Source organism: Myotis daubentonii, chromosome 1 (assembly GCF_963259705.1).
Source record: "Myotis daubentonii chromosome 1, mMyoDau2.1, whole genome shotgun sequence".
Classification (NCBI taxonomy): domain Eukaryota; kingdom Metazoa; phylum Chordata; class Mammalia; order Chiroptera; family Vespertilionidae; genus Myotis; species Myotis daubentonii.
Window position 1 is genome coordinate 233,886,547 of NC_081840.1, and position 23,561 is coordinate 233,910,107.

At 61.9% G+C, this 23,561-nt stretch overlaps 3 protein-coding genes across 4 annotated transcripts; 2 read left to right on the top strand and 1 right to left on the bottom strand.

Annotated features, from left to right (window-relative positions):
• The first annotated feature begins 7,867 nt into the window (after positions 1-7,867).
• Positions 7,868-15,993, top strand: SLC49A3 (solute carrier family 49 member 3). Of its 2 annotated transcripts, none has more exons than XM_059677945.1 (10): positions 7,868-8,375; positions 10,862-11,020; positions 11,135-11,348; positions 11,505-11,581; positions 12,182-12,319; positions 12,450-12,566; positions 12,906-13,058; positions 13,272-13,429; positions 13,559-13,668; positions 14,426-15,993. In XM_059677945.1, exons 1-10 carry the CDS (start codon positions 8,241-8,243, stop codon positions 14,653-14,655), a joined length of 1,491 nt encoding a protein of 496 aa, XP_059533928.1. In that variant the 5' UTR covers positions 7,868-8,240; the 3' UTR covers positions 14,656-15,993. The 2 variants fall into 2 exon arrangements, with proteins under 2 accessions (XP_059533928.1, XP_059533935.1); XM_059677952.1 differs by having other exon boundaries at positions 10,928-11,020.
• MYL5 (myosin light chain 5) lies at positions 15,293-19,336 on the bottom strand. The gene is made up of 7 exons (XM_059677965.1): positions 18,163-19,336; positions 17,693-17,800; positions 17,466-17,541; positions 16,691-16,795; positions 16,235-16,313; positions 15,687-15,735; positions 15,293-15,421 (listed from the first exon to the last, which is right to left on the bottom strand). Exons 1-7 carry the CDS (start codon positions 18,163-18,165, stop codon positions 15,320-15,322), a joined length of 522 nt encoding a protein of 173 aa, XP_059533948.1. The 5' UTR covers positions 18,166-19,336; the 3' UTR covers positions 15,293-15,319.
• A 1,437-nt stretch (positions 19,337-20,773) lies between these two features.
• ATP5ME (ATP synthase membrane subunit e) lies at positions 20,774-22,082 on the top strand. Its single transcript, XM_059677975.1, has 4 exons — positions 20,774-20,908; positions 21,071-21,125; positions 21,626-21,724; positions 22,015-22,082. Exons 1-4 carry the CDS (start codon positions 20,873-20,875, stop codon positions 22,038-22,040), a joined length of 216 nt encoding a protein of 71 aa, XP_059533958.1. The 5' UTR covers positions 20,774-20,872; the 3' UTR covers positions 22,041-22,082.
• The last annotated feature ends 1,479 nt before the right edge of the window (positions 22,083-23,561 follow it).

Genomic DNA, 23,561 nt, shown 5'->3' on the forward strand with positions numbered 1-23,561 from the left:
TCTGCCGGGGCTCGGTGGCTCCAGGAGAGGGGAGGGTGCTAGGGGCCGGGCGTGGGCGGGGACGTGGTCAGAGTGTGGGCGGGGGCCAGAGGGGGCGTGGCCGGAGGGAGCCTCGGGGCGGGGCTCTGCGGAGGACTCCCTGGGCACGTGTGACCCGCACGGGGTCCGGGAGGTGAGGCCGGAGGCGGGGCCTGGAAGGGGCGTGGCCTGGGCGTAGGTGGGGCTTTGTGGAGGCGGAGCGGGGCGGAGCGGGGCGGAGGCGGGACTTTGGAACGGGGCTGGCGGAGGCGGGGTCTGGAAGGGGCGGGGCCTGGGGCGGGCCGTGTGGAGGTGGGGCCTCGCGGGGGCGGGGGGGGGGGCAGAGGCCGCCCGGAGGGGCCTGGTGGGCGCTGGGACAGCAGCCCCGGGGCCTCCGGGACCTGGGCGCCTGCAGGCAGCACACGCCCGATTTCTGCTGCCCCTGGGCCAGGGTTTCCTCCGGCGGAGGCGGTGTCGTTCTTGCATTCCTGTCCTTGGCAACTAGCCCGGAGCGCCCTCCGTGCACTAGTCAGGGGCCCTGCCTTTGGCTCCTGGACGATGGGTAGCAGGGCTGACCCCACAACTCGTCCCTGTGTCCACCTTTGCGCAGGCCCCGCCCTGGAGCTTTAAACAGTGATCGTGACTTCTCCTTCCCCGTGGGGTCCACACTGGGGCAGGGACAATAACAGAGGGAAGCAGCTGGGTGGGGAAGCCGAGGTGGATGGGAAGGGAAGGAACACAGAGGGAGCCAGCCCTGCGAATATATCTAACAAGAGTGCAACACTTAGATTCTGAAAACTACCAAACGTTGTTGAATGAAATTAAAGAAGGCCTGAATAAATAGAAAGATATCTGCCACCCTGATTGCAGACAATATTAAGATATTCATTTTCCCCAATTTGATCTACAAATTCAACACAATCCATATGAAAACCCAGTTGGTTTCTCTGCAGAAATGGCCACCTGAGCCTAAATTCATATGCAAATTCAAGGGACCCAGAATAGCCAAGACAATCTTGATAAAGAAGAACCAAGTTGCAGGACTCCCATTTCCTGACTTTAGAAATTACCACAAAGCTACAGTAATCAATACAGTGTGGTGCTGGCCTAAGAAGAGACATGAGGGTGAATGGATTAGAATTGAGAGACCAGATATAGACCCTGACATTTAGATCAATTGGTTTTCAAGAAGGGTGCTAAGACAATTCCATGGAGAAAGAAGTCTTTTCAAGTGTTGCTGGGAAAAATGAATATTCACATGTGAAAGAATGAAATTGGACTCTTAGCATCTCCCATATACAAAATTAACTCCAGTGGGTCACAAAGGCCTAAATGGAAGAGCTCAAGCTGTTAAACTCTTGGAAGAAAACATAAGCATAAATCTATTTGAGCTTGGATTAGGCAATGGTTTCTAAGACGTGACATCAAAGGTGCAAGCAACAAAAGAAAAACTGGATAGAATATCATCAAAATAGCCCAGAGGGCATGGCTCAGTGGTTGTGCATCGACCTATAACCAGGAGGTCACGGTTCGATTCCTGGCCAGGGCACATACCTGGGTTGCAGGCTTAGTCCCCAGTGTGGGGCGTGCAGGAGGCAGCCAATCAAAGATTCTCTCTCATCATTGATGTTTCTATCGCTTTCTCCCTCTCTCTTCCTCTATGAAATTAATAAAAATACATTTAAAAAAAGAATATCATCAAAACAAAAAAATTATATCTCAAAGGACACCATCAAGAAAGTGAAAAGAGCCCGGCTGTTGTTGCTCAGGGGTTGAGCATTGACCTATGAACCAGGAGGTCACGGTTCAATTCCCAGTCAAGGGCACATGCCAGGGTTGTGGGCTCCATCCCCATTAGGGAATATGCAGGAGGCAGCCGATCAATGATTCTCATCATTGATGTTTCTGTATCTCCTCCCTTCTGCTCTGAAATCAATAAAAATATATTTAAAAAAAATAAAGTGAAAAGACAACCCAAAGAGTGGGAGGAAAATTTTGCAAATCATCTATCTGACAAGGCATTGGTACCTAGAACACATAAAGCATATGTAAGAAAATAAGTAATGTATAAGCTGTTACTCAACAATAAAAAGACAATTTAGAAATGAACAAATCATCTGAATAGATATTTCTCTACAGAAAATATATAAATGGCCACTAAGCACATGAAAAAATGCTCAACATATGCCGGAAGCCGGTCCATCCTTGCTGCTTGACACAGTCGCTGCAGGAAAGAAACATCTGCACAGCATATGTTTCAAGGGACCTGGCGTATATAGCATACTGTTCTTAATATGTTTGCTCCCCTTAGCGCTGTGTGTTTTAACCAAGGTCACCTCTCCGAGAAAGGTTGTTTCCCCAGGTAGGAATTTTTCCCTGAAGTCAGGGAGGGGATGAAACTCCTTAACTAAGTGCCAGGCGGGTAGTTAATCACTACAAACAATCATGCTTAAGCTACATAATCTTTACTCCCTGGAATGGAGATAAGAAACGCCCTAACCTTTGTAATAGAAATTGACAGGATTAAAATCAACTGGGATAAATACGGATGTAACAAGACAATAAACAGCAGAACCTCTCTGGAGATCGAGACCAGAACTTGGCTGGAGAGCCTGGCTAGGCTGCTGATCAACTGAACACTGTCTCCATGTCCTTCCTTCTTCGCCGACTCCGTCTACGCCTTTGGGAACCCCTGGACCTGCTGGGGTTGGACCCCGGCAAACATAGTCATCAGGGAGACACAAATCAAAACCACAGTGAAACACCACTTTGCACCCGCTGGGACGGCTGTCACCAAGAAGACAGGCAGACAGGTGTTGCCAGGGATGTGGAGAGACTGGACCCTCAGGCACCGCTGGGAGATGTGGCCAGGGCATCTATGGAAAACAGTCGGTTAGTGCCTCAGAAAGTTAGTGTACATACAACCCTGCAGTCCCACTCCTAGGTACAGAGCCAAGAGAAACGAAAACTTACGTCCAGCCTTGGCTGGTGTGGCTCAGTGGATAGAGTGTCCACCTGCAGACTGAGCGGTTCGGGTTCAATTCTGGTCAAGGGCACATGCCCGGGTGGAGGGCCCAATCCCCAGTAGGGGGAGAGCAGCGGGCAGCTGATCAATAATTCTCTTTCATCGATGTTTCTATCTCTCCCTCCCTCTCTGAAATCAAGAAAAAAAATTTTTTTAAAGAAAAGAAAACACGTCCACCCTAAAACCAAGACACTGTTCATAGTAGCAAAACCCATAGTAGCCTCAAGCTGGAAACAAGTCAAATGCCAATCAAGTGATGAATAGATAAGCAAAATGTGCTAAGTCCATAAAATAAAATATTATCTGGCAAAAAAAAGAGAAAGGAAGTAGTAATACGTGCTACAACATGGATGGACCTTGAAAACATTATACTCAGGGGGGAAAAACAGGCACAAAAGACCACAAATTATGATTCTACTTATATAAAATGTCCAGAATCTAAGATCCAAAAAGACAGTGAGCAGATTAGCGAGTGGGGGGTGCTGAGCTGGGTGGTGCTGGAAAGCTGGGGGAAATGGGGCATGGCTGCTAATGGGCACAAGGTTGCTTGGGGGCGATGAGATGTTTTAGAATTGGTCATAGTTATGGTTGCACATATTTGCAAATATACTAACAGCTCTTGACCCATACACATTAAATGGGTGAATTGTATGACATGAGAATTCGATCTCAATAAAGCTATTATTTTATTTTTTAATATGTTTTTATTGATTCCAGAGAGAGGAAGGGAGAGGAGGAGAGAGAAACATCAATGATGCGAAAGAATCATTGATTAGCTGCCTTCTGAGAGCCCCCTATTGGGGATTGAGCCCACAACCCGGGCATGTGCCCTGACAGGGAATTGAACCATGACCTTCTGGTTCATGGGCTGCTGCTCAACCACTGAGCCACACCGGCTGGGCTCAAAATATTCTTAAAAAACAGATCCAGCCCTAGCCGGTGTGGTTCAGTGGATAGAGTGTCGGCCAGAAGACCAGGTGCAGGCGTGGCTGCCCCTGTGAGAACAGCCGCTGGCCCGACCTGTGTGTTCTGGGGATTGTGGTCAGCGACCTCCCCGCTTGCAATGGAGCGAAATCTCACGCCCGTCACAGTTTCTGTTGGAACACACTCATCTCACACCAGACGCACACCCACAGCAGACAGGGTTCCCACAGGTGCACCGAGGAATTGGTGCGTGGTCTTTCCCATTCGGGCAGAATTAGGTAACCATTTCACCCACACTTACACGAAAGCCAGAGGCCCGTCTCACATCACACGTGCCATTAACCCCGACAGCCTCACATAGGACGCCCCAGACACCACTAAGCTACCCACTCATGCCAGACACGTACACAAACAGGGGACCATCAGGACCCCCACACGTCCGGTACCCTCTCTCCCCCCTTCCTCACTCTCTCTCACAGACGTGGACTCCAGAGAGTCCTCAGACCATGCCCATCTCACACCACACACACACACACACACACACACACACACACACACACACACGCACGTGCGCACACAAAAGCAAGAAAACCAGCTTTTTCTGCATTCACAGGCTCGGTGGGTCTGAGCAGCAGAGACGGATGGGAGCACAGGGTCCTCGATGGGAGGGGCCAGCAACCTGGGTCCCAGGTACTTGTTGCCACACCTTGGGGTGTATGTGAGCCCCTGTGCTGGCCCCCCGCCCCGCCACTGGAGGCAGAGAGAGGAGAGGGGCAACCCCAAGGGCTTCCCTCTGGCAGGGAGCGCAGGCCACAGTGAGCCCCCCTTCAGACAGCCCCTACACTGTTTCCCGTGGACACGTCCGGACTGGCCTTCTGTTTGGAGAAGGAGGGAGTCACGTGTCCTCTTCCAGGAGCCTGAGAATCCAGATTCCGCCCGCCCACGCAGCTCCCCGCCATGGGTGGTGTGAGTGTGGGCTTCTGGCAGCCGTGACCTGGAGGCAGGTGGCCTGAGCAGGCATGAGTGAAGGCCTGCACTCCTGGAGGGCGGGTGCCTCTGGAATCAGGTCTGGAAGGTTAGGCCTGGGATGTGGGTGGGGGAGAGGGGTGGGTCACCCGTGAAGAACCTGCCAGGCAGGCCGGCGGGGTGGCAAAGGGGGCAGGGAGGGGTGCAAACAGAAAGGTCATCCGCCCCTACACTGCTATTCCCAGCCGCAGCCACGGGCGCTCCAGGTTCAGGTGTGGACACACCTGGGCCTGCCCTCACATAGCTGACATTCCCCGGACCAGAGCCGATGGTAAGCAACGAACAGGTCGGGGGCGGACCACCTGGCCGTAAGGTGAGATTGCTGTCCCGACACTGCCCTCAGCGAAGGAGGGGTAGCGGTTGCACCAGGCTGGGGAGCGAGGCGCCCAGGCTTACGCTCGAGCACACACTGTTTAGGGAAGAAGCCTCGGCTGGTGCTGTTTCGGATGCGGGTAGGAGCCTACATGCGGTTCGGTAAAACGGAGGTAAAGAAACGGAAACCGACTCAGTCGTCATGGTGCGTGCTGAGTTTATTTTAAACAAGCCATGAAATGTAATTGGGAAAGCAAGATGTAGGTGTTTCCCAGGTGAAAACCACTAACGGAGGTCGGGATGTACTGGACCACAGGTGTGCACGCGGACCTGGGCTCAGGTGAGGCTTCTGTGAGTGGCGTTCCACCAGGATGCGAAATGTGAACAACTTAGGTGCTTACGTGGAAGCCACTCCTCCAGGATTTAAATAAAAACAGTTTCACTAAAAGCAGAAAAGGTTTATTGTCTCCAAATGAATGTCCTTTCCACATTCTGTGAGTTTTACAGGTTTTATTTTGTGCAGTGGCTGTAACATTTTCCAATCTTTTAAACTTTCAAAATATATTTTTTTGCCAAAACCGGTTTGGCTCAGTGGATAGGGTGTCGGCTTGCGGACTGAAAGGTCCCAGGTTCGATTCCGGTCAAGGGCATGTACCTGGGTTGCGGGCATATCCCCAGTGGGGAGTGTGCAGGAGGCAGCTGATCGATGTTTCTCTCTCATCGATGTTTCTAACTCTCTATCTCTCTCCCTTCCTCTCTGTAAAAAATCAATAAAATATATTAAAAATATATATATATATATTTTTATTGATTTCACAGAGGCAGGAAGAGGGAGATATAGAAACACCAATGATGAGAGAGAATCCCCCTCCTGCACACCCACACTGGGGATTGAACCCACAACCTGGGCATGTGCCCTGACCGGGAATCGAACCGTGACCTCCTGGTTCATAGGTCAATGCTCAACCCCTGAGCATACCAGTCAGGCTGGGCACGTTTTACAATCCTATCGCAACACCTGAGTGACCCAGTTACCCATGACCTTGCCACTTGATGTCACTGTTTTTATTCGAGCCAATCTGAAGGGCGTGTGGTGTCTTATCGTGGATTCTTATCGTGGATTTAATTTGCATTTTCCTCCCTAGTGCCATCCGCATGTCCTCTTCAGGGACACGTCTCTTCATGTCTTCTGCCCATTTTCTAATTGGACTCTTGTTGTTTTTCCTGTTGAGTTTTTTTTTTAGTATATATTTTTTATATTGATTTCAGAGAGGAAGGGAGCAGAAGAGAGAGAAACATTAATGATGAAAGAGAGCTTGGGGGCTGGGGACCGCCCCGGACACAGGGATGCTGCCTGGGGGCCTGTGGGCTGGGGGGCCTCTTTCCACCCCCTCTTTTTAAAAAAATACATATATTTTTTATATTTTATTGATTTTTTACAGAGGAAGGGAGAGAGATAGAGAGTTAGAAACATCGATGAGAGAGAAACATCGATCAGCTGCCTCCTGCACATCTCCCACTGGGGATGTGCCCGCAACCGGTACATGCCCTCGACCGGAATCGAACCCGGGACCCCCTCAGTCCACAGACGCTCTATCCACCGAGCCAAACCGGTTTCGGCTAAAAAATATATTTTTATTGATTTCAGAGAGGAAGGGAGATAGAGAGAGAGATAGAAACATCCATGATGAGAGAGAAACATTGATGGGCTGCCTCCTGCACGCTCCCCGCTCCCCTCCCCCCCACCCCCCCTCTGCACCCCCTCCCCCCCATCAAGTCCCAACCTGGGCGGTGCCCTGACGGGGATTGAACCTTCCACCCTTCACCTGCAGGCCCACACCATCCACGGAGCCAAGCCAGCCAGGGCTTTACGTTGAGTTTTGAGGCCTCTGTATTGCCTCGCGGCTTCGGTGCTTTGCTGGCGTGTGGTTTGCAAATGTTTCCTCCCATCTGTGCCTGCAAACACCTCTGGTTAGGAATTGCGTTAGACCTTCAGGTCCACCGGGAGAACTGCCGCCTTGAGGTGGGAAGCCCCCGGTCCATGAGCAGGGTATGCCTCCGGCCTTTAGGCGTTTGTTGTGCAATTTTTAGCACTGAAGTCCCCTGTGCGTTTTGCTAACTTTGCCACAGGGGCAGTTTTCTGGGAAGTAATCTCCGCGGCCTGGGTCTAACTTCGGTCTCCACGTCCGGCCAGGGACTGGCTCTTGCCTCCGTCCTGCACAGAAGGGCCGGCCTGGGCGGGGGCCCAGCATCTGAGCAAGGGGGTCCCGGGGGTGAGCCCGCAGCCTCAGTGAGCACAGGTCCAGGCATGGCTGCGGGGAGCTCAGGAAGTCCCCTGGGGCCGTGGGGAGCCTGCGCCCAGACCAGGGACACCCCTCCTCGGCCCTCCAGCCCGCAGGCCTCTCGGACAAACAGAAACCACGGCCTCCGCGGCCCAGCTGTCTCCCCGCTGAACTGCAGACAACGGCCCGGCCCTGCGGGGGCGGCTGGCGGCTCAGCGCCGCCCTTTCCCGGGCAGCAGGACGGCCTTCCTGCCCCGCCCGGGCCCCCGCAGGGCCGGTCCGCCCCGCGCCGCGCCGGGCAGGGGTGGCATGGGCTCCAGCCCCGTCCCGCAGGCGGGCGGCTGCTCCCGGGCCTGCGGGGCGTCCGTCTGTCCGTCTGCCCGTCCGGGGTGGAGGCGGCCAGAGGCCTTTCCACACCCGGTTCAGGAAACGCAGGGACCTCGGCGCCCTCTCCCCACCCACGTGGGCGTGTCCGCCGCGGGGGCCACAGAGGCGGGACGGGGCCCAGTGTTCGCGGCCGACGCTTCCCCACCGGACGTCCCGGCGGAGTCGGCGTCCCCACGGCCCCGGCCCCGGCCCTGCCCTCGGCGGACTGACCGGGCCCGGCCCCTCCTCCCGGGGCGGTCCCGCCCCGGCCGCTGCTGACCCCGGCGATGGCGGGGCTGGAGGGGGACGCGCCGGGCCCCCCGACGCCGCCGGCCCTGGGCGCGCTGCGGGGCTACCGAGCCTACGCGCGCCGGTGGGTGTTCCTGCTGGTGGTCAGTCTGCTCAGCTGCTCCAACGCCACGGTAGGGGGGCGGGGAGCGGAGGGGGTTTGGGGGGGCCCGGGGGCGGGGACCCAGCGCGAAGTCCCTCCCCGCGGTGCTCGGTGCTCGGTGCTGGGGGCGGGGGCCTTCTCCTGGCTGTGCCGTGTAGGGTTCTGGGCGCTATGGTCTCAAGGGATCCCTGAGGCGGGCGGGTAGGAGTCTGGTCTCCCTCGCCCTCCCCCTTCCTCCGCCGCCAGTGCCCTGGCGCCCTCCTGGGTCTCTGATTCCGTTCTTGGGCCCCCAAGGGCCTTCCTTACCTGTCCCCCCCCCCCCCCCCACCTCCTGGCCGGGGTCCAGTGACCTCATCCCCGGTCCTAGACTTGTTCCCAGGCCAGGCGCTCAGCCCCTTCCTGGGGCCCAGGCCCCAAGCTGCTCCTCCCAGACTCACCCCTGAGCGCCCAGTTGCTCTCCCCAGAGGCCTGTGCCCCTTTCCCCAGCCCCCCCTCCGCTCGCAGGCAGCTCGGCCAGTGAACTGTTCTCCACCCCCATGTCCCTGACCAGGCACCAATGCAGAGGGTGGGGCCCGGAGAGAGAACGCCCACCCTCCCGCTCTCCCCGCTCGCCCAATACCCAGAGGACCAGACAGACACCAAGATCAATAACGGCGTGTAATGACACGTGTGCCTGTGGGAACCTACACTCACGGGGTCAGAGAGGGCAGATCAGTGAGGTCCGGAGCCAAGGATGGGGCCAGGCGCCTGGGGTGTCCCCGGCGTCACTGCAGGATGGTGATTGTCCGGGACCAGCGTCCGCCCTGCTCTCCAGCTGGGACGTAGAGCTGATAACCCGATGGCGGACGAGGCCCCACTCTGAGTTCCCTCGAGGAGGCAGTCTGCCTTCAGCTCCCGGCAGCCACCTGCCCCAGGGGCGCATCCAGGGAGGCCTGCTCCGAGCCCACACCTGACCCTCCATGGCCACCTGCACAGAGGCCGGCTGCCAGACTGCCCACAGGGCTGCCCCGGCCCCCACGCATCTCACTCCCAGGCAGGTCTTGCCTGAGGAGCTGGGGTGCGCCTCCTTGGCCTCCCACAGACCCGCAGGCCCGGTCTCGGGCAGCCTGGGGCCTCCATGTGATCCTGTAGCTCGAAGCCGAAGCCACCGTTGGCAGCGGGACCACCTCTGCTCTGTGGCCACAGGCTGGAGGGAGGAGGGAGATGAGGGTGAGGCCAGCGAGGGGTGGGCTGGAGAGCATGCCATGTGGTCTCTGCTGGCTCAGGCGGCAGGAGGCAACCAGGCCCGCCCCGGACTCTCTGAACCTGGGGATCCATCCCCTGGTCTGTCCTTTAAAAGAGGAAGAAATGGCCCGGCTGGCGTGGCTCAGTGGTTGAGTGTTGGCCTCTGAACCAGGAGGTCACGGTCAGGGCACCTGCCGGGGGCTGCAGGCTCCATCCCCAGTGTGGGGTGTGCAGGAGGCAGCCGATCAATGATTCTCTCATATCATTGATGTTTCTGTTTCTATCTCTCTCTCTTCCTGCCTCTCTGAAATCAATAAAAATATTTTTAAAAAGAGGAAGAACAGGCAGTTGTTACGGAACCTCAGACATGTGAGGGTCTGTGGTCAGAAATCTCAGTCAGGAAGTTGGGTCCCTGCCTGTGGCTCTGACCCTGGGGCCAGCTCCTGGGTCCACTTGGCTGGAGGACTGTGAGCTTGGGTTTGTGACACCCTGGCCCCTCCCCCCTCAGGGGCCAGGTGGCTGGTCACCTGCTCCAGGAAGTCCCCCCGCCCGCCACTGCCCAACCCCTCTGGCCGCACTCTGTTTGCTGGAGGGCTGCTGAGTGGCGTCCCAGCGAGAATGAGTGCCTGCTTGAGGCTCTCCCTCCCAAACACCCCATCTCCTGTGGGGGAGGTGGGGCTGGCCTTGGGCAGGGCCTCCACATCCAGGTGTTTCTGGGACGCAGCATGCCTTCCGGCGAAGGTGCCTTTTGGGCTGTCTTCCCCCCAACCCAGAACCCCACCACCGTCTCTTCCCCTGGGCCGTCCACAGCTCTTCCCACCCTGCCTCCTTCCCCATCCACCTGGACACCAAGGGTGGCCCCCAACGTGCTCCCCTTCCCAGCCTGTCCCTGCACCGGGGGCCAAGGCCGCTGGCTCCGCCATCCCAGCGCCTCTTCCAGCTTCCGTGGTCCAGCCACGCCCGGCGCCTGCCTGCCCCACAGAGAACCTCCCCCTGACAGCGCTCCGGCCTTTCCTGGGAGGGTTAGTCCTGCAGGGCCGGTCATCCTGCGGGCTCTGGCCAGGCTGTGGGCCCCCTCTGCCTGTAGGACATGCCTGCAAGGATAGCGCTGTCCAGTCCAGGCACACTGTCTGACCCTCTACCTGGCAGCCTTACCTTGGGTGACCAGGAGGAGGCCCTGGCCGTCACGGGACTGCTGGACACTTACTCAGGCTGGCCAGCCAGCCCAGGAAGGCGGGGGCCGTGGTGCCTATGGTGCCCGCCCCTGGGCTGACGCCAGCCTGTGCCCTGCAGCTGTGGCTCAGCTTCGCGCCCGTGGCAGACACCATCGCCCAACACTTCCTCCTGTCCACCGAGCAGGTCAACTGGCTCTCTCTGGTCTACCTGGTGGTGGCCATCCCGTCCGGCCTGGTGGCCATCTGGATTCTGGACTCAGTGGGGCTCCGCTGGGCAGTGAGTTAGACCCATACCAGGGCTCTGTGGGTTGGGGCGGGCCCCGAGGGCTGGGAGGCCATTGCCCCTCCCAGACCAGAGTCCCCAGGCAGAGCTCCTGACCGCCCCCTGCAGACCATCCTGTGTGCGTGGCTGAATTTCGCCGGGAGCGTGCTCCGTACCCTGCCCTGCGTGTTGTTTTGGATCCAGAACCCATTTGCCCTCCTCATGGGTGGCCAGAGCCTGTGTGCCCTGGCCCAGACCCTGGTCATCTTCTCTCCGGCCAAGCTGGCTGCCTTGTGGTTTCCTGAGCACCAGCGGGCCACGGCCAACATGGTCGGCACCATGGGTGAGTTGAGGGGTGAGGCCGACGTCTCCTCTGGCTCAGTGAACGGATCCTGGCCCCTCTGCGCTCCCAGGTCTTGGAGACGGAGGGCTCCCCTGGGGGCTGGGGACCCGGCCAGGCCACGGCTGACCTGACGTGTGTCTCTGTCCGTCCATCCAGCAAACCCCCTGGGCATCCTCCTGGCCAACGTGTTGTCTCCTGCCCTGGTGAAGAAGGAGGATGACATCCCCATAATGGTGAGGGGGCTCACGGGGTGCACCCACACACGTGTGTATGCGTGTGGTGCGCACGCACGTGTATGGCCGTGTGTTGTGCACGCACATGCATGTATATTTGTGTAGCAGGTATATGTTTGTGTGGTGCACACGTGTGTTTGTGTGGTGCACACACACGTACATTTATGTGGTACACATGCATATTTGGCCTGCACACACATGTATGTGTGGTGCACATGTTTGTGTGTGGTGTATGTTTGTGCGGTACACACATGCACATGTCTGTGTCTTTATGTGTGATGTGTGATATGTGCGCGCATGAGTGGTCGGCTCTCATGGGCACAAGTGTGTCCACACGTCTTTGAGAGTGTGCACCGGCCCCACCTGGTAGCCGCACGGGGCCGTGCACTCGGAGCAGCACTGCCAAAGCTGTGGGTGCGGGGGCAGCCGGATGGACGGGCAGCCCCCCAGCCCGGGCTCACCCTTGTCCACGTCGCCCAGGGAGGTGGGTGAGGTGGCGTGGAGCCCGAGCGGCACGCCCAAGGGGCCTGTGCAGTGCATGTGTCTGTGGGACCTGCATGTACCTGCACACACATGTGCTGCGTGCACTCTCCTCCCCAGCTGGGCGTCTACATCATCCCTGCCGGCCTCGCCTGCCTGCTGGCCACCGCCTGCCTCTGGGAGAGCATGCCCCCCACCCCGCCCTCCGCGGGGGCCGCCCACTCCAACTCGGAGAAGTTCCTGGGCGGGCTGAAGCTGGTTGGTTTTGTGGGCTCTGGGGCCGGGGAGGGGCTGGGGCAGGGAGAGGCCGGGGCGGGGAGGGTGGGCCGGGCCCGTGGGAGCCCCTGCCTGTCCTGCCGGGCTCCTGACTGAGCGGCCCTGCCCGCAGCTCGTGAGGAACAAGGCCTACGTCGTCCTGGCCGTGTGCTTTGGGGGCGGCGTCGGCATCTTCTCCAGCTTCTCGGCCCTCCTGGAGCAGGTCCTATGCGCGAACGGCTACTCCAACGTGAGTGTCCGCCCTGCCCGGGGTGGGGGCCCACGCCAGGACGGGGCTCTGGGAGCCTGTCACCCCGAAGGCTGTCTGCCTCGGCGGCTCCCGCGTGTGGCCGTGGAGTGACCTCCCCCAGCCCTGGGTTTCCACATCTGGGCAGGTGACCTCCTGCGTGGGCACCGCTGAGATGCTGTGGGTGAGGGGTCAGGTGCCAACACGGTCACCGGCGGTGGGCTGGGGCCGTGGGCCCATGGAAGGGGGGACTGTGGGGTTGGGGTGGGGCCGTGTGGGGGCCTCCCCGGGGAGGCGCCTGTCCTGAGGGTGCCTGGTGACGGTGCCCGGCCTCTCCTCCAGGAGTTCGCAGGCCTCTGCGGGGCTCTCTTCATCGTGTTTGGGATCCTGGGGGCGCTGGCTCTCGGCCTGTATGTGGACCGGACCAAGCGCTTCACGGAAGCCGTCAAGATCGGCTTCTGTCTGACCTCTTTGGTCTGTGTGGCCTTTGCCCTGGTGAGTGTCCCCGCAGCCGAGACCACCCCACGGGGAGAATGGGTGCTCTGGGCGTGGGCAGCTGGCAGCCCAACCAGACAGGCATCTAGGCCCTGCCCGCTGGGCTCAGCCTCCCAGCCCCACTCAGCCAGCTGGAGCCCGAGTGGGGCCTGCCAGGCCGGCGTCCAGGGCTGGGGTGCGTCTGACGGCGTCTCCCATGTGCTTGCTGCCCAGGTGTCCCAGCTGCGGGGACAGACTGTCGCGCTGGCTGCCGTCTGCTCCCTGCTCGGGCTCTTCGGCTTCTCGGTGGCGCCTGTCGCCATGGAGCTAGCCGTGGAATGCTCCTTCCCCGTGGGCGAGGGCGCGGCTGCGGGCCTGGTCTTCGTGGTGGGGTGAGTATGTGCCTGCTGGGTGCAGGCCTGGGCGGGGGCCACACTGACTGGGGCGCCTGGCACTGTGGGGGGGCAGGGTGGGGGCAGGGAGCCGTGTCGGGCACGGCTGAGGGCCTCCCGGCTGTCCAGGCAGGCCGAGGGCGTGCTCATCATGGTGCTGCTGACCGCCCTGACTGTGCGCCGCTCGGACCCGTCCTTCTCCACCTGCCAAGGCGGCCAGGACCCCCTGGACTGGAAGGGTGAGTGTCCCCGCCCAGGGAGCCCAACGCAGGCGAAGAGGGCAGGGCCTGGGCCTCCACCTGCGCCAGCCCTGGGAACCTCCCTCCATGGGCCCTTCTACTGTCCATGGTGGGTGGCTGCTGGGCACCACAGGGCAGGGGCAGGGGGGGGGTCAGAGGGCAACAGGCAGAACCCAGCTCAGCATGGCGGGAGCAGCCCTGAGGCCCTTACAAAGCCCAGCCTCTATACCCTGCGTGAGTCGTTCTAACATGAGATCAGGAAGCCCTAGTCAGTGTGGTTCAGTGGATAGAGCATCGGCCTGCGGACCGAAGGGCACCAGGTTCAATTCCGGTCAAGGGCACAGCCTCCTCCCCGGCCCTGCCCTGGCCAGGGTGCGTGCAGGAGGCAACCGATCGATGTGTTTCTCTCACATCGATGTTCCTCTCTGTCCTTCCCTCTCTCTTCCACTCTAAAAATCAATGGAAACGTATCCTCAGGTGAGGACTAAAATGAGGTCAGGAAAAGAAAAAGAGATGAGAGAGAGGAGAGACAGGCACAGAGGCAGACAGACAGAAAGACAGAGTGCAGGCGGCACAGAGAGGTGGGGTGTTGCCCCGGGCCCCTCGACCGTGCCAGCGACAGCATCTGTGACCTACCCTTGGGGCAGGAAGGCTGGGACGGGATCTGCCCCTGGTCACTGTGGTCGTGGTCAGTGGGGTCAGCTGGGCTCTGCTGGCTCCATGGCCAGGCCTCAGGCCGGCTGCTGTGTCCCCCCAGTGTCCATGTTGACGATGGCCGGCCTGTGCACCCTCCTGAGCTGCTGCCTGGTACTCCTCTTCCACACCCCCTACCGGCGCCTGCAGGCCGAGGCCCGCTCGAGCCCCTCCCTCCAAGACTTTGGGAGCCCAGCCGCAGACCATGCACCCCTCCAGCAGGCCCTGCCCCCAGCCCTGTTGGGGCACCCCCAGGGCCCCAGCAAGGACGCTGCAGGGGCGGCTCATTCCTAGAGCCTCCTTGGACATGCAGGGACTGAGGGGCAGCCTGGGGAGTGAAGGAGCCGGGAGAGGCGGCTGGGGCAGCCACCGCTGAGCCCGGGCAGGTCCTACAGGGGCACAAGGACTGCAGTGGGCACAGTGCAGGGGCAGCGTATGGGGACATGGCTTATGGGGAGCTGGCAGCGTATGGGGACATGGCTTATGGGGAGCAGGACAGGTTGTGGGTCCTGAGGGCCCCAGAGGTCAGAGACTGGAGTGCACAGGGGTGGGGAGGGCCTTCCTTGAAGGAACCCATCCCAGAGCCTCTCTCAGCCTCCATTACCGAGTGACCAGACACCCAGCCTCATGTTGACTGGGGTGGCCTGGGTGTTGACGGGGGTGGTTGGGTGCCAACAGGGGCCTGGGTGCTGATGGGTAGGGGTGGCCTGGGTGTTGACGGGGGTGGTTGGGTGCCAACAGGGGCCTGGGCGCTGACGGGTAGGGGTGTTCTGGGTGCTGACGGGTGGTCCAGGCTATTCCGGGGGCAGAACAGATGGAGGGTCCCACAGGCCGATGCCGCCCAGGCCCTCCGACCCCAGGTGGACACGTCCCCTCCCCACAGACACTTGCAGGCAGGTTGGTGGGTTCGGGTTTATTGAACTGGCCCCACCCAGTGGGGGTGGGGTGGGGGCACCCCTCACTCCTCCTTCTCCTCCCCATGGGTGAGCACATAGCTCAGCGCCTTGTAGTCCAGGTTGCCTGCAGCGTCGATCTTTGCGAATTGCAACATCTGGTCGACCTGTGGGCCGGGTGGTGGGTGTCAGGCCCTGCAGGAGGGCAGAGCAAGTGGGTCCCAAGGAGTGCAGCCCAAGGGTGACAGGCCCCCACCTCCAACCTGCTCTGGGCTTGTTTCTGTGCTTGTGGGGACGAGGGGGGCTGGGGCTCAGCCTCTGGGTGTCCCACCCACACCAACCCTCCAGCCTCTCAGGGCCAGGGCCCACCCTCAGCCAAGCCCTGGGGTCCCCCAGGCCGTGGGGGAGGAGGGGTGGGGCCCAGGGCCAGACCTCCTCTGTAGTCATCTTGTCAGCCTGGGACATGAGCAGCCTCTTGATGCTGAGGACAAGGAGGGAGGCACCGGGTTAGGCTGCTCTGAAGAAAGAGTCAGCCCTGGCCGGTGTGGCTCACTGACAGAGCGTCGGCCTACGGACGGAAGGGTCCCGGGTTCAGTTCCGGTCGAGGGCACATGCTGGGATTGCGGGCTTGATCCCCGGGCAGGAGGCAGCCCATCAACGATTCCCTCTCATCGTTGATGTTTCTCTCCCTTTCCCTTCCTCTCTGAAATCAATAAAAATATATTAAAAAAAAAAAAAAGGTCAGCGCCGGACAGCTGAACAGTGAGGGGGCTGTGATGGGGGCAGAGACGGGGCCATGGGAGGCAAATGCCAGGCACCCAGACCGGCCTGTTCCCAGTGCTTGGCCCAGGAGCCCCAGGCCCAGCGCCGGGGTGTGGGCAGGACTGGGTTACCCTCGGTTGCCTTGGAGGACTCGAACTCGGGGAAGCTGGAGAGGGGGGGCCGGCCGTGGTGCCCCCAGGCCCTGCGGCCACACTCACTAGTCCTTGTTGATGCTGCCTTTGCCCTCAGGGTCCAGCATCTTGAAGGCGTTCAGGATGGTCTCCTCGGCATCCGTACCTGCCACAGAGACTCCGGTCCGGTCCACCCCGGCCCCCCACTCTGCCCTCAGCCCCACGGCCCGGCTCCCGACAGCCTGGGGCACCGCAGCTCCTGCCCTGGGGGCTGCTCCCTGGCCCTCACAGCCCGCCTAGGCCCAGAGCCTGGGCAGCACTCAGTGAGGGGACAGGGGCCACCAGTGGCCGGCAGGTGGCAGGGCTGGGGCTGAGGGTGGAGCTCCCAGCTGGGAGGGGGCGGGGAGCGGAGAGGGAAGATGTGGGGGCCACACATGTGGGTCCCAGAATGCCGGCTCCTAGGCCGTTGCCAGAGATCTGATCTCATGTGCAACGCCTGGACTTCGGAAGAAACTGCCGCCCCCGCCGACGGCCGAGGCTCACCGGTCAGCTTCTCCCCGAACATGTTCAGGAAGGTGGTGAAGTTGATGGGCCCCGAGGCCTCCTGCAGCATGGCGTCCAGCTCCTCGTCCTTGACATTGGTCTTGCCTGTGCAAACACGAGGTCACGGGTGGGCATCCCCGTCCTGGCCGATGCATGCACTGTACCCACTGGCAGGCGCCTGTGGGCTGCCCACCTCCCTGGTCCTCAGGTGACCCCAGGACAAAGTGGGGATGGAGGCCAGCAAAGGGGGGACCCCTGGCCCAGGTTGGTGGGTGCAGGTTCTGCATGTTAGACCCCCAAACCCTGAACCCGGGAAGCTGGGCTGCTGAGGAGGGAGGAGGCCCCATGGAGCCAGGAAGGCCTGTGACCTGCTCACCTGGGCATGAGGGGACCCAGGGGGAAGGCAGGTGTGTGGGAACCCCTGCAGGTAGACCCAGGGCTGAGGGCAGGACACCTCAGGCTGGGAAAAGTGTCCCCAGATGGGAGGGCGGGGAGCAGGACGCCAGGCTGCACTACAGGGGCAGGACCTGCCTCTAGCTCTCACCCTGTCCTGGGCAGTGGTGTTCCTCCCTGGACCAGTCCCAGCCCCCCTCCCCTCTCGGCTGTCCGCCTCCCCGTGCCCTGCGACACCCCTGCCAGCCCTTGCACTCCAGAGGGGAATTTCTCCCCAGCCTGGCCCCCCTCCTCGCAGCCTGTGGGTGTCAGACCAGACGGGAAGGCTGAGGGGTGGGGGGTGGGGGGGCTGGGGCGGGGGCGGAGCTCTGCCGGCACCCACCCAGGGAGGCGTAGGTGTCCTTCAGGTCCTCCTTGTCGATGAAGCCGTCTCGGTTCTGATCCATCAGTGTGAAGGCCTGGAAGGAGGCCGCCCAGTGAGGCCCGGCACCCACTCTGACTGCCCTGGGCAAGGCCCCCACGGGGTCTCCTGGCCACCTGCTCAGGACCCTTAGGGGCCCCCGGGCAGGAGCTGGGGGGGGGGGCTCTCCTACACAAGCAGAGCCTCACCTCCTTGAACTCCTGGATCTGCGTCTGCTCAAAGTTGGAGAAGACGTTGGAGGACGCCCTCTGCGCCCGGAGGGCCCCCCCCTCCTTCTTCTTGGTCTTCCTGCTGGCCTGAAGGAGAACACAGGCTGAGGCCCCGGGCCAGGCCTTTGGGGGACTTAACGCAGAGGAGGGCGGGCCGGACCATGGTGGCCCGTCTGGGTCCGAGGCTGGGCAGCTTCAGGTGCTGGCGAGCACGGGAGCCTGAGAAGGCTCACCTTGAACTTGGCCCTGCTCCGTCTGCAGTCCAGCCAGGAGCCGGCTGGGGGTCCAAGGAGCCAGGGGACTCTGCAGGTGGCCAGCAGTAGATGGGTTTGTTCTGGGTACCCCGCTACGGCGACAGCCAAGACCCTGTCTTCCAGCCCCAGACTGTTACTGGGCAGCCACAGGGCACAGATCCCCCCATCCCCAGCTGCCTGCCTGTGCACACTCACCATGCCAGGTCCGTGGGTGCGATGGTCTGTGCCCTCCCTGTCGGGCCGTCTGTCTTAAGCTCCTGCCCACTCCCCCAGGACAGCTCGCACTCTGCCTGTCACTCCCTACAAGGACAGGCTTGGGGTCCCCCAGGGACCGGACAACTGTCGAGTGAGCTTGACAGTCAGCAGTGACTCGGATGCCCCCATCCTGCCCCGCCCAGCAGGGCCCCCAGCCTCCCAGGCCACTCCTGCCAACCCCTCCCCAGGAGCCCCGCTATCCTGTGCACCTCCCGGCCGCCTGCCTGTGGGTGGAGGGCCTGGGGGGGGGGGGGACTGCAGGAGCCAGAAAAAAGGGTGCTTTATCCAGATTTGCACATGAACCCAGTGGCCAGTCACCAAGCATCCCCACAAATAGTTCGTGTGCCCTCACTTCCCGGCCTTAGAGGCAGACAGGTCGCAGGTCCCTAACCCTGGCGTTGGGGCTGCCACTGCCGTCCCCACCTTGGGTTCACAGAGGAGATGGGGGCCGGGTGGGCAGGCTGGGCCAGCACTTAGCCTGGTCTTCCCACATGCCAGGGCCCATGGGTGCCCGTTAGCACCCAGTCAGAGGCTGATGTCCTGGCGCCCAGCGGGGTCAGCAGTTGCAGCCTGGGGTGTGCAGGGATGAGGGCATTGTGGGGAGTCTGTGCAGCCACAGTAGCTGAGTGGGTGTTCCTGGGGGCACCTCTCTGAACCCTTGCCTCCATTGCAGCTGTAGCAGGGCACACGGAGCGAAGCTGGGACCACAGGCACCCTGAGGAGCCAGGGGAGGCGTGACCCAGCCTGCAAGGATTGGGGGGCTCTCAGGGGCGCTGCCCAGAGAACTCCAGAGGATGTGGGAGACGTGGGCCTGGGCTGCACCTCAAACAGGGGCTCCACCGTCCCCAGCTGGGTGGGGTCAGCTGGGCCTGGAGGGACCCCAGGCCCGGCTGCAGGAGTGGGGAGGGCCACACCCAGGGGGAGGCCTGTGAATTCTGTGCTCACAGGCCCAGCAGGGGAGGCAGTGGGCCAGCAGAGCCCCCGAGGGTGCTCCTGGGCCGGCCAGGGTCTGAGCACAGCACTAAAGATAGCCTGCAGCCTGGTTCCCGGGAGAGTTTGGGGATCCGGCAGGGACAGCTGGCCCTGACAGGTGCAGGGACGCGGCAGGCCATCCTGGTGTCTTGAGCCAGGTGGACCCCCACCCCCCACCCCAGGAAAGGCCCTGGCCAAGGCAGGTGTACGGGCTCCAGGGGTCTGCCCTGGGGGTGCCTGTGTGCCCTCTGGTGTGTGGCCCCACCCGCCCTCTGCCCCACCTTCGCCCCACACTTATTTTTGACTCTGGAAGCAGGAGTTGCTGAGGAGCCTGGTTTATTTTAAAGTCAGGGAAGGGTGAGGACGTTGTCACCTGAGGTCACCGCCCAACGGCTCCAGGGCAAGAACGCATGTGCTTGAGCGTGGGCACTGGGCGGGCACGGCCTGTGGGCACAGGGAGTTTATCCTGTACCCTGTGGGGTCCGCGAGCCTTATGCCTCCCTCCCTCCGGGACCCTGAGGGTGGAGACCTGCACCCGGGAGAGGGCCTGTAGGACCCAGCCCCCAGCCTCCCCAGCCCGGAAAAGCCCAGCGACTTTCCAGCCAGGACACCGAACCGGGCCAGGACTGCAGAGAAGGCGGCTGAGGGAGTGCAGGGCCCTGGAAGGGGTCCCCCCCCATCCCCATGTGCTGATTAGATTTACTCCTGTCCGAGCCTCGTGCCCCGCATTCCCTTCCATTCCCTTCTTTCAGGGGCAGCTCAGGTCTTCCAAAGCCCGGGCTTGGCGAGGAGTGAGGCGCGGGCTCCCCTCCCTTCCACTGCAGCCAGCGGAGCCGACCTCCTGGGCCCCAAGCCTGGCTCTCAGGGAGCTTCTCCCAAAGGCGCGTGGGGGGGCGGGGGTCCCCCGGGGCGGGCCCCAGCCAGGTGCCATGGGAACCATGCGCCAGCACCCGCGGGGGCCCCTTGCACACCCGGGTCTGCCTGGCGGTGTTCTCACGGGCGCTGCCCACAGAGCTGGGAAACAGGGCGCTCCGAGGGGCGCGGGGGGCGCAGCGGGAGGGGAAGGGACCCCGCGGGGGTGACCGTGGCTTCCGGTGCAGGTGGACCTCGGACTGCAGGTCCCGAGGGCAGGAGCGAGGAGACACAGGGAGCGGGTCCTGCAGGGGGACCCCTCCCGGGAGCCTGGCCCGGGGGCGGTGGGATGGTGGGGAGGCGCCCGCGCGGCGCGGACGCAGGAAGGGCCCCGAGGCCACAGTGCGGGGCTCGGCCACCTGCCCGGCGTTGCCAGGTCCCGCTCAGTCCGGACCGGGGCGTCCTCGGCGCGGGCCGCACCTGGGGTGCCCGACTTAGACTTCATGCTGGACCCACGCGGCGGGCCTCCACGTGCGCTCGCGGGGCCCGAGCGCCGGGGCTGCGGGCCGGCTCACGCACCGGGTCCCGCACAGTCGCCACCCGATCACCCCGCCATCGCGCACGCGCAGCCCCGCGCGCCCCGGACCTCGTGCGCGCACGGTGACGTCACACGTCAGTCCTCCGGCCGCTGGGGGGCGCCGCGCTCACTGTCCCCGACGGCGCATGCGCTCGCCCCGGGGCACTTTTGCGACTTCGCGGCTTTCCGGGGCCTGGTGACGTCTTCGTCCGCCCGCATTGTGTTTCCGGTGCGAGGGTCACGGACAAGATGGTGCCGCCGGTGCAGGTCTCTCCGCTCATCAAGGTGAACTGGGGTTCGCGGCCGCCTCCCGCCGCTCGGCTGTGCGTGGGCCCCGCGGCGCGACCTCGTCCGCCCCCCCCGCGCCCCTAACCCCGTGGTGCGTCCCGGTCCCCCCCTCCCCGTCCCCCGGTCCTCCCGCCGCCTCTGACCGCCCTCTCCCCGCAGCTCTGCCGCTACTCCGCCCTGTTCCTCGGCGTGACCTACGGAGCCAAGCGCCACAGTGAGTGACGGTGCTGCCCGCCGTTCCCGCCATGGCGCCCCGTGAACCCGGCATCGCCCCCCCACCCCGGTGGCCTGGGAACCTGGGGGCCCTGGAAACCGGGGGCTTGGAATCCTGGGGGTCCTGGAAACCGGCGGCTGGGGGTCTGGGAATCCGGGGGGCCTGGAAACGGGGGGGCCTGGAAACCCGGGGTCCGGGGAACCTGGGGGAGGGGTTCTGAGAACGCTGAGGGCCTGGAAACCGGTGGTGGTTGACAGCTGGGTGGGCGCGAGCTGCGGTCCGAGTCCAGGCGCTGGGCAGGGGGCCCTGTCCCCCTCTCTGGGCGGGGCTCCCTGTTGAGGCGCGACCTGCAGGCCTTGCCCGACATGGAGGTAAAGGAGAAGGAACGGCAGGTCCAGGGGTTCCTAGCACCCCGGAAGGGAGGCTGCGCGGGGTTAGCTGCTTGCAGGGCGCTCCAGGGAGGAAGCTCATGGGCCGTGCCCTTCCCGCCGCCCCGACAGGTTACCTGAAGCCCCGGGCGGAGGAGGAGAGGAGAGTGGCCGCCGAGGAGAAGAAGCGGCAGGATGAGCTGAAGCGAATCGAGAGAGAACTGGCGGAAGGTACGGGGTCTGAGTCGGACAGACTTGCCCTCCACCCAGACTTTCTGGGACGGACATCCCCTCCTAGCGACCTGAGAGGGGCCCAGGGGGTGGTCCAGGGGCGTGGCCGCAGGACCGGACGCACAGTCTCCCTCTGACGTGCAGGGACGAGGCCACCGGGCGGGAGGTTAAGCCGAGCCCCGTCGGGCTCCACGGGAGCGGGAGGTGGAGTGTTGAACCCCAAAAGCCGCAGCGCCCCTTTTAAGTTACTTGGACAGGCAGTAACGCACGTTTTCCTTCCGACCTTGCAGCCCGTGATGACAGCATCCTGAAGTGAGCTCCCCGCCCGCAGGACATGAATAAAGCTTTCTGTGTGTGAGCGCGGCTCTCCCGAGTCCTCAGTGTGCGGGGTGGGAGGGGTTTCAGAAGCAGCATCACCCACCACAGCGCTGCCAGGGAGGCCGCCCGCCCGTCCTGGGACAGGCGCCCTGACTATGCTCTATGCGGGCCTGAGCACCGGGCACCTGGGGGGGGGGGGCTGGGACCCCGGGAGCCTCAGGGCTGGATCCACTTTATCTGAGACGCCTGCGGCCGACTGCGGAAATACCAAAGGCACCTGGGGGTGGGGGAGCCCGAAGATTTGGTGGGGAGTTAGATCAAAGGGGTGTGGAAGGGGTGGAATCAAAGCTGGGGGAGGGGAGGAAACACCAGTTGGAAGCGAGTAAAAGGAACCCAAGGCACAAGGGAAGGCGGCCGGGAGGGGCGCTGGGAGCGCGGACAAAGCAGGAGGATGGTGCTGTGGTGACCGTCCGGCGAGGGCACCGGCGAGCCTGCGGGCCGGGCAGTTGAAGGCCAAGGCACCTCTGGAGCTGAGAAGGTGCTTTGTGTGAAGCCATTTAGGTCGCTGGCTCACCCCCCGCCCCCCATCTTTGCCGCGCCAGGCCCCCACCCTGCCCAGCCTAGCGTTAACTCGCCCGTCTCGGCCTCGCTGGAGCCCCAGGAGCTTGGCCATTGCTCCCTAATCCCTGGCATGGCAGGGTTCCCTTGTCACCGCGATCGGCTCTGGCTTCAGTCAGACCTGGCTGGGGAGTGATGGCAGGTGCACTCGGCTCCCAGGAAGTGCCAGGTCGGCCGTCCTGGGGGCCCAGACACACCTGGACGGTCCGTCAAGGGACAGCCAGTCACAAGCGTCACTGTGCTCTGCCTCAGGATGACGTCACTGACTGGGTACCTGGCAAGTCCTCAGCTCTGGGAGGCTGGATTTGGTCTGGGTGAGCCCTTAGAGGCCCTTCTCGCCCTGGCAGTTCATGGTCTGTTGGTGGCACAGTGTAGATGAGAAGCCGCCACCTTCATTTTGCAGTCGGAGAGCTGCCACTCAGACCACACACTGCCCTCGTGGCTGCTTGAGGCTGAGTGTGGTCTTGCACAGTCCAGGAAGCACCCAAACCAGCCTGCAAGCTCTGTTCAGGCCTCTAAGCTACAGCCCATCCTCTGTCCTTGCTTTCTGCTCTGGCCCAGCCTGGGTTCTCTGAGCTTTGAAGAGGTGTATCTCTCTCCAGGGAAAATGAAAGGAAACATTAGGGGCTCAAGGAGAAAGGAATATGGGTATAAGGAAGGGAAAGCATTTCAGATCAAGACTCAAAACAACTTGAAAATTAAATGGCACCAGAAGATGGCAAAAAAGAAAAGAAAAAATTACCATCCACCACAGATGTGTGTGTGTGGGGAGCACAGGAACTCTCACCTGTTCCCTGGGGCATCCAGGTGGGAGCACCAAAGGGTGCCGTTTGTAATGGAGGCACAGCTGGACCGGCAGCCCTCTGAGCTGGCCCAGGCCCAGGCCCTGAACACAGGGTGG

Excerpts from the sequence above, each read along its gene's own strand:
- SLC49A3 (XM_059677945.1), top strand. The coding sequence starts at position 8,241 with ATGGCGGGGCTGGAGGGGGACGCGCCGGGCCCCCCGACGCCGCCGGCC. Across the intron at positions 13,059-13,271 it reads TCTGTGTGGCCTTTGCCCTG|GTGTCCCAGCTGCGGGGACA; the intron begins GTGAGTGTCCCC and ends CTTGCTGCCCAG. Across the intron at positions 13,669-14,425 it reads GGACCCCCTGGACTGGAAGG|TGTCCATGTTGACGATGGCC; the intron begins GTGAGTGTCCCC and ends GTGTCCCCCCAG.
- MYL5 (XM_059677965.1), bottom strand. Across the intron at positions 16,314-16,690 it reads GTTCGGGGAGAAGCTGACCG|GTACGGATGCCGAGGAGACC; the intron begins GTGAGCCTCGGC and ends TCTCTGTGGCAG. Across the intron at positions 15,422-15,686 it reads ACAAGATGACTACAGAGGAG|GTCGACCAGATGTTGCAATT; the intron begins GTCTGGCCCTGG and ends CCCGGCCCACAG.
- ATP5ME (XM_059677975.1), top strand. The coding sequence starts at position 20,873 with ATGGTGCCGCCGGTGCAGGTCTCTCCGCTCATCAAG. Across the intron at positions 20,909-21,070 it reads AGGTCTCTCCGCTCATCAAG|CTCTGCCGCTACTCCGCCCT; the intron begins GTGAACTGGGGT and ends CTCTCCCCGCAG. Across the intron at positions 21,725-22,014 it reads CGAGAGAGAACTGGCGGAAG|CCCGTGATGACAGCATCCTG; the intron begins GTACGGGGTCTG and ends CCGACCTTGCAG.